Genomic DNA, 17,903 nt, shown 5'->3' with positions numbered 1-17,903 from the left:
AGCCTTTAACCATCTTAACAATGGCGACTCACTTCCATTCAATATTACAGCTGATCATTGATAGATAGCACCACCCTACCGACACTATCGTCCATTTAAAGTTTTTGCAGAGAGAGAGAGAGCTACTTCCCCTCTTCCATGTGACGAGAGAGAAAAGAGGGAGCCTTACTTGTAAAGAACATTTAATATATCAAACCAAAAACAATAAAAAACCAATCTCTCTCTCTCTCTCTCTGTTTTTCTTTTCTTGGTTAGACGGAGAGAGATATGGCAGAGAGAAAGAGAGTGAATGGTCAAATTTGATGAATCAAGATTCACAGTACTCTCTCTCTTTCTCTCTTCTGTGTTCAGTGTATCTACTTCGTCAAAGAGAAACATCTCCTCAAGAATTCTGTAAGCTTTCAGTTTCTTGTAATTTTATATTTTGTTTACTGAATTGGGTACTCGATAAATACTTGAATTTTCTTCTCTGTGCTTTATTTGATCTGGCTAACAGTGCTCAATTTTATCTGTCAACTGTAACGTTTCATTCTGATTAACTACTTAAATCAAGGTATTAGGTTCAAAGTTTTTCACTTTACCGCCAAAAGTAGTGTTAATATTCCACATCTGAGAAAAAACGAATTGGGTGGTCTTGAGATCTGGACTTGGTTAATGAAGTGAGTATTTATCTGGCTTTAATCCGATCATTAATTATGGTCACAAATTAGGGTGTAAAAATTGGGTTTTTTTTTTTTAATGCTAGCTAATCAGTTTGCTATGTGTTTTTACCAGCAATTGCAGTCCATAATAAGTGGAAATTGGATTGAAAGTGACCGGATGAGCCTTTGAATTCCGCTAATGTTTATTCTGTCAGTTGATTTTGCTGTCCAAAATGTTTGTCTTGTAGTATGTAGATTTCTGGACCTGCATTTAGGTTCCCTCCCTCTGATTGAAAAGTAGTATCAAGGAGAGATGCTAATGAATGATAAGCATCTTATCTTGTTTGGTTGTGGAGAAAAGAATCGAGAGGAAAAATGGGCGCATAGGATGCTAGAGTTTAATTTTGTTTTTCTACTACTAATTCCTGAAAAGTTTAAAGTTGAGCTGATGCCTTACTCTGCATGACAGAATGACAAGAGATCTTATCAGTTCATTCATCTTATTTTCTTCCCCTTTGTTTCTATCATTCCATATCGGCTTCTTTAAAAATAAAATGACATATTAGGCTCTTAGAAAAGCTATAGAAATTATCCGGAAAAAGAAATTTTGTTAAGTTTGATGCATTTGGTACTTTTGGTGATAGCGAACTTATGGGTTTTAATTCAATGCAGGTCATTTCAGACATGGAAGCTCTTTCACCTGTTACTGGAAGTGCAGACTCGGAAATATACCAAAGTCTGGGGCTTAAGGAATTAAGAAAAGGAGTTTTCAAGGTTCCTAGGGTTTTAATGCTTCTTTCTTCACTTCTTGAGAGGTCTGTTCAGAAAAACGAAATTCTAATGGAGAAAGCACAGATCAAAGATGTTGTTACAATATTTCATGGTTTAAGACCACCTCCTGTAAGCATTCAGCAATATGTTGATCGCATCTTCAAGTACTCTGCCTGCAGCCCTTCCTGCTTTGTTGTTGCACACGTGTATGTGGATAGATTTCTTCAGCAAACAGATATTCATTTAACCTCCCTTAATGTTCACCGGCTCCTGATTACAAGTGTGATGATAGCAGCAAAGTTTGTAGATGATGCGTAAGTTCCAACTCCTTAAAGTAGTTTATTTCTGTAAGCTAAAATTCCAACAGTCTGTATTGATCATGCTGAGTTAAAATAAGCACACAGGTATTACTTTGAGTCAGATACTGCACACATGAAATTTCTGCACGAAGTTTGATTATATATGCATACATCTCTAAGGTAACCTGGTATTAAATCTGTTAGTTCATCTGGAAAACAATCGTTATATGGGAATTGGTTTTCTTTTTTGCATATTTTATTGCCTTGGACTCATAAACCTGATGTTCCTTGCACTTTTGCAGATTCTTTAACAATGCGTACTATGCCAGAGTTGGAGGAGTAAGCAAAGAAGAATTGAACAGGTTGGAAATGAAGTTTTTGTTTAGTATAGATTTCAGACTTCAAGTAAATGTCAATACATTTGGAAAATACTGTTATCGGTTGGAAAAAGAATCTTCTGATGGGCTTCAGATTGAGCGGCCAATCCAAGCATGTAGAATCAAAGAAAGTTGGTCAAGCAAAGATGATTCAACCACTTGTGCTTCCACGATTGCAAGATGAAGTAACCAAACCATGTCAATGTATCATTTGTAATCCCACGTTTGTTTGAACACGGTCAAGTCAGAAATTCTGGAGATTGAATTTAGATGTAGGTGCTTTGATTGATTATTGGAGAGACAGCATTCTTGCTTGCTCATCTCCGTATCGTCATTACCTCGTGAAAGTTGTCCCATGTTTTCTACGTTGGACTCTGTGATATCTTTTTGATGGCCTTTGGTTCCCATTGTTATTGTTCCTCAAGAGTTTGCAGGCATCTTGCCTGCAGAATTTTTCATGTACAGGTTAAGCGATTTAGATGCCGTTTGGCATTGCGGCTGCGGCTGCGGTTAATAAAAAAAGCAGGACCGAGATGTTTGGTTATTTTCAACCACACTTTTTATTTAACATGGCCCCACCAAAAACTGAGGGTGGACCTCAGTTTTGGAAAAGCAAGTAACACCTGCTTTTCACTCCATGCCATACACTTTTCACGGACACTTTTTATCTTGTAAAAAAACTTTCCTTGCCCGAGCTTAAGCTCTGTTCCCTTCCCCTCTGTTACTGATCTGGACGAGATTGATGAAGATTGACGCCAGAGACAGTGTTCCATCTTGTTCCCCTCTGTCCCTTCTCCTGTCAAACGAAAGATTTTAACACAATATTTTCCCAACCCGAGCTCGTCTCCTCTATTCCCTTCCCCCCTGTTCCTTTAATCTGGACGAAGATTGACGCCAGAGATAGTGTTCGTCATTGTTCCCTGCTGTCCCTTTTGTTGTGAAGCGAAGATCAAATCACCTTCACCGAAATCATTTGTGTCGAGCAGTCTCCATTGTTTTGGTTTGCAGGAAGCACAACAGTGTTGGGAACTTGTTTCTAAAATCTTGATTTTTTAATGGAAATTGTCTGTTGAAGAAATTATGTTGTTGCCATTTTGGGTTTTGAGTACTGATTTGGAGATTTTGTATCCGATTTATGGATCAATTTCGTTTTTTATTTATCTCCTGTGGGGCTCTTTTTGTTGTTAATCTGTCATTCAAACTTTTTGTGTTTTCCTTACACTTTGTTGATTAGTTTTCTTGATAGTGTTGGCGGATTTCAAGATTTCGGTAAACTGTTTTCTTGTGTGTAGTTTTATCTGTTGGTGATCTTGATTTCTTGAGAGAATTGTGCTTTAGGTTTCGGGGAAGCAAGATGATGAGGTTTTTTCGAGTATAATCAAAATCTCAATTTCATTCCAGATGATTTTTTATCTGATATTATATCTCGCTCGCTTAGCTAATTTAGGATCACAATGGCTTTCATGTATGGATTTTATATGACAATGAAATTATAAATAATTTGATGGGATAATAAAAAATATTTTATATAAAGTATTATCTATTTTATAATATAATAAGAATAATTAATTCTATAATATTTAAATCAATATCAATATATATATATATATATATATATATATATATATTTAAAAAAATTATTTTATAATTTCAATTTCAAAAGCATTCTTAACCAAACATATTAAATTATTTTTTCTTCGACCTCAATTTCAACCACAGTTTTAACCAAACACCTATTTTTTTAAATCAACCTCAACTAAAAGTACTTTTTATAAAACAACTTTTTTCAAACCACAACCACAACAGCTACCGCAATACCAAACACACCTTAATGATTGATTGTATGAGTTGCTGTGTTTCAATTGATTACTGCCAGACTTGACGAAAACGTTTCTCCTTTGTGGTTGAATTGGCTCCCGGTATACCTAAATGCAACATTGCATTGGAAGCAATCATCACTGGTGCCATTTCTATGTATGCTTCTTTTTTTCTTTTCCTTTTTTGAGAAAGCAATTTCATGTCCGCATGTTTGGTTTGTAATGTTACTTTCCTTTGCTTATTTAGAATGCTGGATTTTATTTTACTATATAGGAAAGTTAGAATGAGCTGAATAATTGCTGAATCCTGTGATTTTTTTAACTTGATGAGGTTGGATGGTTTGATAACAATAGGTTTGGGGTTAACTTCGAGCATAGCAATTTCTTTTTGCCAGCTTTATCAGAAAAATAATTGTGATTCGCGATGTGAAGATCAACACATAACCAGTATCAATGAAGCTCGAGAGCCACAACTATGCCTGGGGGATTTTTCTTTCTTTTCTTTATTTACCTGGAGCACCAAGCTGTACACCCTGAAGCAGCAGCCAGCTAGCCTGCCTCGGAAAATGGTGAGCACCGTGTCATCACCCCACCATGAAGGCTCCCGGAGCAGCCTCTCGACTTTTCAACCGGAGAGGCAAGTAAATGAAAAACAGGTAGAAATGTAAGCAGAGATGCATTTGCATTAACTGGCATGTGGTCAAGCTGGAGCAAATGGCCTTTTTAGAAATTATTAAAAACTACTGCTGCGTTTAGAGAGCTACTTGGCAAGCCTTTTAATCAGGTTGTGATTTACAAGCCTTGCTGTTTTAAATTTTGATGCTCAACTGTTGCAAAAGGGTTTACGTAGCGAGTTCTCTTGCAGACGACAATTTCTAAGAATAGACATAACCCAGTAGATTACATCGAAGGCAGGATATTTTCCTTTTCTAGACAACTCCAGTTTTTATCTTTGCCAAATATTCTGAGCTGTGCTATTTGATTTCCGCCGAAGGGGTTTACAGTCAAGATCAAAATCTCTCTCTCAAAGTCAAGATCAATATCCACAATATCCGACTTCTGTTCCTGCCGCTTTTCGGCACTCTCCAGGCAGTGGCCATAGGCTGAAAGAATTAGTTTGACATTAAAAACAAAGCTACCATTACCATCACCTGAGAGGCCTCGCCAGGGCTATCCAACCGCACTTCCCTTTTCGAAAATCAGACAAGATGCGAAAAGCTGCTTGATGGCTGTCCCCCATTGAACAAGTGAACTGGAGGCTTTCAACAAATCTGCATTAAAAAATCAACAGTAACAAAATCAATTTGGGGTGTTTATGTAATGGAATGTCCAATTTCTTGCCTTGGCAACTGGCAAATCAAAAAATGCGTTGCTTTATTTCAATATTATATACGATCCAAAGTGCAATTGCTGTGGACTTGTTTTCAGTAAGTAAAAAAAAAAAAATCAAAGTTTAATAAATAAAAAAACATAAAAAAAACCTGATTTAATCTAGGTTAATTTTAATAACTTACTCTTGAAATAACCAAATAGTAACGGGTTAACTTTAATAATCTGTTCTCGGAATAACCAAAGAGTAAGAAAAGTGAAAAAAAAAACTAAAGGGTAAATAATTTAATATAAAATGATGAAATTAAAAAAATATTAAAGAAAAAAAAAATTAAATTAACTCGAGTTATCTCAAAAAATTCACAAGCGGCAAAAAATTTAAGGGATAATTTAATAAATAGTTGCCTGAATGGTAGGAGGTGGAGAAGCTGAAGTTGCAAGTGTTGCAGCAGTTGGAGTAGATGATGATAAAAGGGAAGCAATGGTTTCTTAAACCTCACTGCTGGATTGGGTAATCGTAGTCCCAGGACGGGTGTGCCTCCCCTTTGTTGGCTTCTCCCTTAGTTTTTCTTTTCTTTTCTTTTCATTTCTTCACTTGGGATGAAATATTGATTGGGCCTATTCTTTTCATGACAGGTCCAGGTTCTTAATCTAAATAAGGAATGGGCCGTGATGAGCATGGGGTAGCTGTGCAAGCGCAGCTCGAAGGCCCCCAGCCTTTCTTTTTCGAGAGAGTAATTAATTTAAGATGACACTAGATCATTGACATACATGCGGATGAGATCAATTCTTTTAATATAAAGAAAATATTCAATTTCTAGTATAAAAAAATTAAAATATATAAAGATTAATGTAATATGATTCAGCCTATTAAGATTTTTTTAGTTAAATTATATTTTTAAAATTATTTGAATTATTTTAAACAATAGAGATAATTTTATAAAAAACAAACAAAAAGATTATAAAATCTAATTTAAAACCAAAATTAACTTGCATTTTATAAAAACAAACTTAATATTAAAAATCAAAATTATTAAAATAAATACTATTAAAATGAGCAATACTTTATTGAAAAAGAGAACAATAAATTCTACTAAGGATTTAATTAGGGAGTTATAATCTAATATTGCTTTGATTAAATTCCTTTAATCATATCACTTCGTTGACAAATTGTGTATACATGATAAGTAAATCTCTCCTGCACAAACACACAATGGTGACCCATCAGACCATTCTACAAACAAAAATTTCCTGGTCTTTTCTGTAACAGTGGTGGAAAATCCGTACAAATAAGCAGCCACTTCGTTCCCAGCAGTACAGTAAGAAAATGAATCCTTCATTTCAATTCTCAACAGTAAGGAGTGAAAAACGGTTCCTTTCAAGGAAAATAATTGCAAATGCATGCTCCCACGAACACATATCGGGTAATCCTTAAGCATCATGCTTCACTACTGAATTAGTCCGACAAATGATGTACGTGTTGCAACATGATTGGGCACCCAAACCACTGATTGCTTCAAGATGGATGGATGAATGAATGATTGAAGAAAAATAAAGAACAAAAGTGGCAGTTGCATTAACAGGGGACTTCACTAACTGCTTGTGCAAAGAAGACTGTAGCTGGATTCCCCCATATTAGCTCGACAACTTGAAGATTTCTGTACACTTTGCCTTCCATCTTAATGGTTAGTTGAAAGATCAAGACCCGGGCCAAATCAATTTACAGTTGCCTCAAGTTAGTTTGGTAGGCTTGCTAAGGGCTTTCTCAAAGTAATGGCGTATATCAGGCATAATACGTTGGATCAAATGAGATGACCTGCCAATTTTCAAGATCAAACTTGCAATCTTCAGAACCCAATTTAAATCAGAATTATTGGCTCGTAACCTTTTGAAAATGATGGCATTATTATCAAGGGAAAACTGAAATGTATTCAAATATCAAAATATGCATTTTAAAGCAGTGTAAACAGAAAACAGAGCCTTTGTTCTTGGATATGCTTTTAACAATAGTTGTTGCCATTTGCTTGCCCAACCAATAAAAACAACCCAAAACCTCCGGCCCAGACTTTGAAACCATGCAAAGTCCCAATTCCCAAATGATAGGAATCTTATAATGAATTTTATGGAGTGGATGAATGCATTGAGAAGACAACATACCATGGCTTGGTGCATAATTTGTCAAATTGCTCCAATATGAATAGAATGCATGATTCCCTTAATGACATAGCATTGAAGCCCTCGGACAACTCGTACATGAGAGAGACGTTTTCCACAGAAATATCCTTACGTGATGACAATAAGAATTCGTCAGACCACTTTTCATGTGCTAATAATTGTTATTCAAAGCAACCATTGACATAATAAATCAGTTAACCTGTGCAATGGTACATTCACATAGACGCTTGAGACCATCCAAAAGATATTGGTCAGCAGCTCTAAGGAGATCCTGAGCAAGATCTATATTGATTTCCACTGAGCCTGTATATATGAACCTAAAAGTGTGCACAACCAAGCTATCAGAATTCCAACACGCGCTTCCTTCAAAATTTAAAAAGGGAAGTGCAGGGCTCACCTCATCATCAATTCAAAAACATCCCATCTAATATTTGGAATCTCCACATCTTTTGCATTCCTTTCCTGCAATTGTTGTGTCCTTATATAAGTAAATCAAACATCCATTACCATCTTCTCCTACAAAATTCTTTACAGCTGGCTCATAATAACTTATTGCAAAAGTGGAAGACATTGCACAGGTCAGTTTAATCAGCCTAACGACAGTCCCTCACAAATTGAGCAGCTCATCAATAATAATGAATGCTTGTGTAAGGAAACCAGATCAATTATGAACTCTCAGAGATAATATTGACCGTTGAACTACTGTGAATAGTGCATGCCTAGGTGGAGAAGGTGAAATGATTGAGGAACAAAGCTATTGTGTAATTAAAAGCCAAAAGAAAGTTCTTAAATAAGCTGATACTCACCCTGTACCCCCCATCAAACATCGCACGGAAAGCATCCGAAGAAGCAAGCAGACAAATTCGGTGAGCATAGAACCGCTTTCCTAACAACAGCAAAACTATATTCATTAATGCTAGCAGAAATCCATAAGCATACTACCATGATTTATCATAACATAAAAGGACATCTTATCACACATAAACAAACTGCACATGAAAAAAATTTGGTACCTTCGACTAAGAATGTAACATCAGACAATGTAGGATTGTTGACGTATTGCTCACCCAAATACACCTAAGCAAAAATAATAAGTAAAAAATTATTTTGCTATTTTTGTTTATTACCTCAAAATATGGGCTTAACAATGTACTAAAAGAGCAGAGCTAATAACTCTGAAACTAAATGATAAAAAATCAACAATTGCTCACAAAGATTAAAAAAATGTTTCTGAAATCATGGGATCAAAAGAGTAACATAAAGTGGAAGAAGACATCTCAAGGAGAAGAGAATAGGAAATGACATTGAAAGTCAAAACAACAATCCATAAAATGAAAAATAATGAAAGGTCGACCACAATCTGTTGTTGGAAATGAACATTCTGCTGGTTAAACATTTCAAACATGGCAGACCATGAGTCACATCCAAAAGTAAACACTGAACAAGCAACAATCACAGAGTTCATTTTCAAGACACTAACGTTTGATTAAAAATAATTGTCCAATTCAAAGTTCAAACACATCCGTGCACTGTATTCCTAAAAAAAAAATTTAGGGAGGACAAAAAACTAAGATTATACATGTGGAAAGGAATCAACATGAAAAGGAGTTCCACCTGCGGGGTTGGAGATAGAGGAGCTGCATCCACAGGAGATACTGAGCTGGCTTGGGTAGCCAACCTGTATAATGCTACCGAGCCATCACATTGCAGCTTCACGCTTCCAGACTCCAAAAGCCCCAACAACAAATCTAACCCTGTATGACACGTATTTAGAAACAAACCATTAAGGAATTCAGTACTGTATGAATATAACCAATACACATACAAAGACCACAATTTTTGGCAGATCAAGAAGTTTTACCATTTTTATCAAGAAAAACTACTTTTCTGTCATCAGGAGCACAAAGATGAGCAAGAGCCAGAGCAACTCGTCTCTGAATATTCCTTTCAGCAACCCGCATCAAATATAAGAGATGGTTCAATACCTGTTCAGAAAACCATAATAATCAGTATACTGTTGATAACAAATTGTGTTCAGAGCTTGTTTCTAACATATCTGGCGAGATAGACAAATTTAAAATTCAAGACTCAAAATATCAATTATATGCATGAAAACTTACCCGTCCGTGAATCTTCTCCTCTAGCCTTCTCATTGTTTTCGCAACACAATCTTTTGTTTGCTGCAAAGTATCAGATTATAACAATGAGCTGGACAAGAATACTGCAATGAACTGCACAAGACTGGGAAGATAGTGATAATCTACCAACTCCATCAGTGTGAGAAGTTAGTCCATCTGAGCACAGAAAAAATTAACCTAGGCAGATCAGATGTAACTCTATGAAACATACTTGGACAATGAATTCTCCATATTGGAGTTTCTGAAAACCCCCAACCTTGATAAGATCTGCAACATTATCCTACAGAAGAATCCAAGTAATTTTCAGTAGATTCCAGTGTTGGGTGAGGAAGTAGGGACTCACAATGCTGAAGAATATTCTTTAAGCCATGAAGAAACAAACTTATCACACCTCATTATCCACAAGACCATATAGGGTAAAAGCAGCATTGTGTTGAAGTGGTCCACTTTTGGAATCAAGAAGCCTAAGTAACGGGACGATACCACCATTATGTGCGATTCCAGCTTGGTTGTGTGTTTCCTGAGATTAAGGGGGGGAAGGTAATAGAGGAGATGTTTTTAGAAACCCCAAAAGGAAAATAACCTTGCAAACCATAGTGCTTAGTGTACAATACTTAACCATGTACAACTAGTTATCATTCCATGTAGACAAAAGTTTGCTTTATAGTTGATTAGGGTGCTAAGACTTTTACTTCCAGACTTCCTGCTTTCACCTAGGGACTACAGAGATGCATTGAAGATCAGATTATAAAACAAAATGCCTATTTGTGCAGTGGTTTGCACAAAGCCAAGATAGATGTAAGCAATCAAAAAGACGAGAATGTGTCAAAAAAGTCCAGAGATCCCTTTCTTCAGAAATTAAAAGTAGAACAAATGAGTGCATTCACCAGTTTGATGCTCAGGCTGTTTTTTTCTGCAGTCTATACAAACACACATGCAGACATGCATTCGTACCATTCACAACAGACACCAAGATATACATGTATGCATGCTTTAAATAAATCATAGCTCCACAATACAATCAAAGAAACAATAACCTGAGCCAACCTCCCAAGCGCAAAGGCTGCCATTTCTTTGAGCTGCACATCTGAGGACTCAAGCATATCAATTAATGGCTTGACAGCTCCTCTCTGAACAATGTGCACCTGCACAAACCTTGTTCTAGTTAGTGCTTAAAAGGAATATGTATCAAACACACAAATGCACACACAAGAGCAAAAGCTTTTGGCCTTAAAATATGAATGGTATTCAGCCTACCTTGCAATCTGAATCAGCTGCTGCAAATTGACCCAATAACAAAGCTGCTTCTCTTTGGCTTTCTGAACAGGGAGAGCTGTGCAATATATAAATTGAGAAGGATATCCATGAGGATCTTGCAGAAGACAATTGTAATGTGAAAAGGGTGATTGAGCTAGAACAGGCAACAATGTGAAAGCCAGCAATACCTTAGCAATCCAATTACAGGTTGTAAAGCTCCAGCAAGAAGAACTGCTTTCTTTATGTGTGGGGACGAGTGAACCAAATTTCCAATCACACCAACCTGACAACAAACTCTTGCACGGTCAGCTGATACAAAAAACTATACAGTCCACAGAAAGCAAATCCAACTAAAGAAGGTTGGGTTGAGAATTAACCGCTTCATAATGTATAGCAGTATCCTCGGATCCAAGCATTATTACAAGAGTGGGTAGAGCATTACATTCTACAATCTGTAAATCCACTCTTCATGTCAGCTATAGAACTCATAACAAAATAATACCATATGGATGGAGAATGCAAGAATTCCCTCTACCTGATTTTTGTTCTCGTCATTTTTAAATGCAAGGGTCCGCAAGGCACCTGCAGCTGCTCTCTGTACCTTAGCATCAGCATGTTCAAGCAATTCAACAAGATAGGGGATGGCACCTTCAATCCTGAACACACAATCAAAGATGCCATGGAAGTGGGTGATAACTGAAACCAGAATTGGAAAAAGAAAAGGAAAAGGATGTACATAAGCAAACCTGACACGTGTTTTGATGCCACTATTCTCATGAGCAAGGTTAGTGATTGCATCAGCTGCTTTCCTAACAACACCATTGACTGTTCGGGAGTTATCAACACTCTTATGTCTCTTCAACAATTCCACGAGATGGGTCAGAGCTCCAGCATCTACTATTAGTTGTTGATGCTCCGGCTAATGAAAAGCACGTAGGAAAATTATAAAATCAGGAACAAGGTAAAGAAAGGATAACATTTCCATACAGCTTGTAGAAAACTTGTATATGTAATCATGGTCTAGCAGAATAAAATTGATATAAATTAAAAAGAAAAAAGAAAATATGATTAGCAATAATTGCTACATACAAGAGGTGTTGGCCTAATTATATGCGTAGGCCTGTCAAGACAAATACAGTCATGGAAAAAACTTGATGATATATATGTAAAGCAACAAAAAGAACAAAGTAAACATGCACCCAAACTTCAAATTTGAACACTCAAAACCTATTTGCAGGTTTTTTGCCCGGAAGTGCAAAAACTATAACAAATCAACCAAAGAGCGCAGAGCATACACAATAAACTATACTGTTATATTTCATGTATTGATTAATGCATCAATGCTAAACAGCAAGCTCGGAGATCCTTGATATGATCATGCGGCATTAAACAATCCACAAACCAAGAATAAGCAAACGTTTAACAGTAAAATAAATTGCTAGATTAGATTGATAAATCAAATTAACAAGTGATATTTGTTTACTTTTACAGCAAGAAGTCCAAGAGCCAGAGCACTTCCTTTCTCTACTTCATGTTCATACAGTTTTGAACCATTTTCCCCTCTCGCAGGCGGTGGCGCTTGAAGGTGCATCACCAACGCGGGCACCGCACCACAATCCACCATCGTATCCACGAGTTCCTCTTAAAAACGGCAAAGAAAGAAAGAAAGTTTCAAATTACAAAGGAAAAAAGAAATAGTAATTCACTAGATTAAACAATTATTTTTATAAAAAAAAAATCGAAAAGCGGAGTGAGAAAGAGACAGGAAGGTACCTGTTTTGGCAAATTGAGAGAGGACGCTAGTGGCGCGCCTGGCGGCGGCGCGATCTGCTTCGAGAGAAGAGAAGGAAGAATTGAGGATATCAACTTGCGTTTGAATATGACGCGTTAGTTTCTGGTGACTCTCGTAGCCAGCGGCAGTGTCGGTGGCCGGTATCTTGTGGCGATCTTGATTTTCGTGTTCGAAATCTTGCTCCAACTTTCGCTTCGAGCCTTTTCTCGTGGAGATCGTCCGGCGATCCATAAAGAAAATTGGACGGTGACTGGGGGAGGAGAGGGCAGTTTGGGGATTATAGAAAGGCAATGCGAGTTTGGGTTCTGTGATTTCGTTGAAGAGATGAAAAAAGGGGTTGGGGATCGGTTAAAAAATAACCCCGCTTGTTTATTTTATTTTATTTGCTGAAGTGTAATCCGGAGAAGGCCCGCCAAAGATTTAGATTATTGGAAATAGACACAGGTTGAATTGCGGTTCCCGCCCTTTGACTTTTTAGAATTGAAATATTTATTTCGCGCGCCGTTGTGTTATGGCAAGGTGGCTGGTAAGTGGGCTCTGGATTGGTGCCCTAACTTCTATTCCATAAACTTTTCGATCCATTAAAACAATTATGTTGAGAAGGGAAAAAAATGCAGCTCTTCTATGAGTTTTTGTTTTTCTGTCTGAAAGTTATATAAATAATTATTTTTTTGAATGCATATATTTTTTCCTTGATAAAAAAAAGGTTAAAGGGTCTTGTTTTTGAACGGGAAATTTAAAAGGTAAGCGTCCGTCTGTGTGTAATGCGTGTAATGGATAGTGGCATGCACATCTTCTAATCATCGTCTAAAAATTAAAAACATGGAGCCTTTTAATTATTAAATAAATATGTAGTTGGATTTAAAAATAAAAAAACTCTTTTATTTTTATAACGAATGAAATCCTCTCTTTTAAAAATTAAAAAAAAAATCTTTTATTTTTATCAGCAGGTCCAGACCCCGGAGAAAAGGCAGTATTCAACAAGACCCAGCCCAGGCCCACAAATCCAAAAAAGTGATGTCCCACATCAAAATGGCCCATAAAAATCACAGATCACATCAGGGAAGGATTAAAAAGACTCTGTGATGGTATCAGGATCACGTTATGCTAGCTGTACTTGTAAACTACCTGCCACCCCGCTGCTTCCCTTTTATATTATTGTTGTTAATATGAATCTTCATATCAGTTTATATATATTTTAATTAATTTTATAAATTTTAAAATTAATAATTATATAAATTTTTAATAACCCTTAAATAATTTAAACCTCGTAACCATTAAAAAACAAATCAAAAAATAACCAGTAAAATCATTCATCGTGTTACTGTTGTTTATTTTTACTCCTAAATGTGGATATTGTAGGCTGTGAGGCCTTGTTTAATTTTTTTAAAAAAAGTGTTTTGAAAAAATTTAAAATTTTTTTTATTTTAAATTAATTTGTTTTAGTATTTTTAGATTATTTTGGTGTGCTGATATCAAAAATAATTTTTTAAAAAACATATTATTTTAATATATTTTTAAATAAAAATCATTTTAAAATACAATTATAATCACACCCGAGACACACTGTAAAGCTTAAACGACACAAAAAAAAAAAATGGGTCAAGGAAGGTTCCCGTGGCGTTTCCTGTAGACATGGCCTCAGGTTCCTCTACCAGCGCATTTGCAGCCATTTTTCACTGCTTGCCCCCAGAGTCTTGCCCTCGTCCCACCGTCTCCCACAATTAAATGACCAAAAAGTCAATCAAATCTTACTGTGGCCAGCTTTCTGTCTCTAAATAAATAAAAAGGAGTGTGCGATCTTATCACACACAGCCATACCAAAATTCACGAGCTCGAGCTCCTTCACTCCTTCCTTCCTTGATTTTTCAACATATAAGCTATCGTGTGAGTGTCCATGAAAGTAGCCACGTTATACTGTACTGTTGCATTACGTGTTGCTATTATCCCATGCATGCATCGGGAAAGTCTCCGGTATGTTTCCCGGTAAACAAAATTAAATATCCGACGATCAAAATCAAAGAAAATCTATGCTGCCCTTGACTGCCAAATTAATTTCGTCGCGCGTACATGATAAATTAATACTTAATCAGGTCCTACGAGTGAACTAGTTAGCTAACTAGCTTAGTGGCAGTAAACGGACGGTGGCAGGGATAGCTAGAGAAAAGAGCAAGTGGTATTAATTTGCGTAGTATCGATTTAGGCGCTAGATTGAGGTTAGGATAAAAATATATATTATAAAAAATATTCACACGGTAAATACCTATTTCATATCCTATATGCATCGGATTTTTTATTTAGTGCAAATTTAAAATCAAGTTATATCAAAGTTGATTTTACATCGCCCCGGTTAATATGACCAGCACAAAAATAATCAATTAGGTTAACCAATAAAAAGAAATTAAGATAAAATTAATAAAAAAATAATTTTAACCCAATTTTTTCTCCAAGGGTAAAAATAAATTACATGAAAGATATTTTAATTTGACTCGCAGAAGTTGTCTAGTCTAAAAATAACTTGCTCAACCAATAAATAAAGTTTAAAGATAAAATTAATATAAAAATTATGGACCCTATTATTTATTTGCTGTGAATTTAAAATAAATGAAGACAATACTATTGATGTAAACAGTGAAGTTCCTGCCTGTTGGCGGTGTCAAATGGATGAAAAATAATCTAACATAAATATTTAATTAATGAAAAAGAGCCTCATTTTATAATCTAACATGAATATTTAATTAATGAAAAAGAACCTCGTTGTTCTACGCAGATTTTATCCAATCGGATCAATACATTTATGAACATGATTCTCACACCATCAAAGATTTGCATGTTTTGCCGAGATATGGTTGACCAGCCGCGTGCGTGCCAAATGTGGAGCACGCAACAAGCATTGAAGTTTGGACGGATGGTTAACAGAGGATCCAAACATGGTATTCAGAATCAAACCATATTCCTAAAAAGCTTCGACCTTCCCTTCCCTTCCCTTCATCGATATCAAGAACTGATGGACATAATAACTTGTTTGTCGTATGTCCGATGCCAATGCCCGTGGCTTTTAATAATAACTAGCATATTATTCGTAATTCATAGTTCGTTAATATTATTTAAAAAAAACATATTAAAAAAATTATTAAATATATTAAAAGTTTTTTAAGTATTTTGAGTCAGATAATAGATGTAAGAATTTTGAATGTGATAATTATATCAGATCCAAGTAGTTTAAGTGTGACATTATGCAAGACAAGTTACCTTACCTATACCGTGTTATTTTCTCAAAGTTTTTACCGCGTTAGATTCCTAAAAAAACTCCTTTCCTTCCATGCGCGGCATCGTTAAAGCATGCATTGTAACTCTTACATAGGGGTGAGCAAAAAAACCGAGAAACCGAGAAAAAAAAAACTGAAAAAACCGAACCGAAAAAAAAAACCGATTATTTTTTTTCAAAAATATTTCGGTTCGGTTCGGTTTCGGTTTCCAAAACCAGAAACCGGAAAAACCCTAACCAAACCGAACCGGTTCAATTTAAGGAGTACTATAAATAGGAAAAAAAAAATCTCCTCACAGCCGCGCCTCAATCTTCACAGCCGCGCATCACACAATTCCCACTTTGTAACAAAATCGACTCCATCTCCTCATAGCCCGCGCCTCAATCTTCGATTCTTCATCCATAATATATCCCTCTCTGGCTCTCCCACGCCATCTTCATCTTCAAAAGCCCTCCGACAGAAAGGGTTGAATACATCCAAGCTATGGTAGGAAATAAAATAACGAAAAGCGCGGTTCCTCTTTCCGAACCCAACTTACAGTTCAGATCTGTTATTTCTCCTCATTTCCAGTCGCTCCTTTTCTATTTAAAGCACGCCTCCCTTTTCTTTGCTTTCAGACCTCTGCAAAAAATTCTCTCAATTGCTCCCGCTTCTTCTGGAAGAAAACAGGGGCTCCCCAATCTTTTCCCCAGCAAGAGAAAAACTGCCATGGAGGCTGGACTCTAGTGATTATTGATTTGTTTGCGAACAGTGTTATGGCTAAAGTTTAATTAAAAGGGAGAGTCTATTTGCTTTCGCTGAACACACATTAATACAGGTTTTGGTTTTTATGAAGGAGAGAGAGACTCATGTTTACATGGCCACTACAGGTTTTCCGGTTTTTATGAAAAAAAACCCGAGCCGAACCGAACCGAAACCGGTCGGTTTGAACCGGTTCCGGTTCGGTTTTGGTTTGAATTTTTAAGTTTTTCAAATTTCGGTTTTAGTTAGTTTTTTAAATAAAAACCGAACCGAACCGGTTTTGCTCACCCCTACTCTTACATTGTCCACGGATCATTAACTATCCTGGAAGGATGAGGACTGGAGTATAATTGCATTATTCTTGCAGTACTTATAAATAATTTTTCATAATTACATCATTCATGTAAATTGGGAAGTCAATATATACATAGATATTGATGCAGGCAAAAACAAAAGGATGGTAAAACAATCACAGCATAGACATATTTAACGAGTGAAAAGGTTGTAAACTTGATCCCTAAACTCACGATTTATTATAATGAAATAAAACTCAATGATATATGCATCTAGAGAGGTTTACAGTGTTTTTTACAGGCTACAAAAAATAACCTAGACTAGGTAATGATATCACAATTCTAAAATACAAAGAACAGTAGCATAAAATCTAAAATAACACAAGAGAATCAAGGAAAATTGGCAAAACAAGATCCTCTAGACTAATTTGGAAGAATCCGTGTAGCAGCTAAACCATTAAAGACGGTCCCCTGAAGAACTTAGCCTCGAGATTCTTTTTTTAAATTAAAGCTCAATTTAATGATCAGATAAAATGTTATAGTATCTTTTAGTTTTTATGTTGGGTTGACGTGACCAAATTTTTGTTTTGACATAGCTTTGTTCTACTTGTCTATAATAGCACCACTAGGACATTCATATAGTTTGTCTGAGTACAAATCTCGCTTATCCTCGTCAGATTTCTTATAACTATCAGTTTCGGTTGACTCTAATGCATCATATACACATAATTAATTACGCTGATGTGTTTTTCATATATTTTTTATAACGTGTTGCATGCATGCAGATCTTGATCTACCGCGGACGTTAGTTTCGTTCTTCGATGTGGTTCATGAACATGTGGAGGAGGGGATTGATGAAGTCAGTTGAACTCGTCGGCGAGGGGATTAATGAAGCAAATGTAAAGAGAAGGATTCAGAGACAGGTCCACAATCATCATCCTTCAAGTTTGCAGGAAGAAGAAGACAAGAGGAAACGAGACTAATGAAATAATCAAGAAAATTAA

The 17,903-nt window shown here is 36.0% G+C and overlaps 2 protein-coding genes across 2 annotated transcripts; one reads left to right on the top strand and one right to left on the bottom strand.

The window, feature by feature from the left end:
* On the top strand, positions 1-2,493 carry LOC118049200 (cyclin-P3-1). The gene is made up of 3 exons (XM_035059134.2): positions 1-393; positions 1,314-1,726; positions 2,014-2,493. The coding sequence occupies exons 2-3, from the start codon at positions 1,326-1,328 to the stop codon at positions 2,270-2,272; spliced, it is 660 nt and encodes a 219-aa protein (XP_034915025.1). The 5' UTR covers positions 1-393; positions 1,314-1,325; the 3' UTR covers positions 2,273-2,493.
* A 3,854-nt stretch (positions 2,494-6,347) lies between these two features.
* LOC118049199 (ARM REPEAT PROTEIN INTERACTING WITH ABF2) lies at positions 6,348-12,985 on the bottom strand. Its single transcript, XM_035059133.2, has 19 exons — positions 12,578-12,985; positions 12,288-12,445; positions 11,551-11,723; positions 11,340-11,460; positions 11,182-11,256; positions 10,993-11,087; positions 10,805-10,880; positions 10,585-10,692; positions 9,939-10,067; positions 9,759-9,827; positions 9,530-9,589; positions 9,271-9,394; positions 9,024-9,163; positions 8,423-8,486; positions 8,216-8,295; positions 7,807-7,871; positions 7,609-7,726; positions 7,392-7,516; positions 6,348-7,050 (listed from the first exon to the last, which is right to left on the bottom strand). The coding sequence occupies exons 1-19, from the start codon at positions 12,825-12,827 to the stop codon at positions 6,966-6,968; spliced, it is 2,115 nt and encodes a 704-aa protein (XP_034915024.1). The 5' UTR covers positions 12,828-12,985; the 3' UTR covers positions 6,348-6,965.
* Between the last annotated feature and the right edge of the window lie 4,918 nt (positions 12,986-17,903).

Source organism: Populus alba, chromosome 2 (assembly GCF_005239225.2).
Source record: "Populus alba chromosome 2, ASM523922v2, whole genome shotgun sequence".
Taxonomy (NCBI): domain Eukaryota; kingdom Viridiplantae; phylum Streptophyta; class Magnoliopsida; order Malpighiales; family Salicaceae; genus Populus; species Populus alba.
Note: the sequence above shows the minus strand (reverse complement) of the source record. Positions and strands in the feature narration are given on the sequence as shown.

Bases quoted from the DNA above. Each gene is read 5' to 3' on its own strand.
- LOC118049199 (XM_035059133.2), bottom strand. From the start codon at position 12,827: ATGGATCGCCGGACGATCTCCACGAGAAAAGGCTCGAAGCGAAAGTTG. The intron at 9,590-9,758 runs GTATGTTTCATA...GATACTTTGCAG, and splicing joins ATGGAGAATTCATTGTCCAA to CAAACAAAAGATTGTGTTGC. The intron at 7,051-7,391 runs GTATGTTGTCTT...GAAAATTGGCAG, and splicing joins AAATTATGCACCAAGCCATG to GTCATCTCATTTGATCCAAC.
- LOC118049200 (XM_035059134.2), top strand. From the start codon at position 1,326: ATGGAAGCTCTTTCACCTGTTACTGGAAGTGCAGACTCGGAAATATAC. The intron at 1,727-2,013 runs GTAAGTTCCAAC...GCACTTTTGCAG, and splicing joins GCAAAGTTTGTAGATGATGC to ATTCTTTAACAATGCGTACT.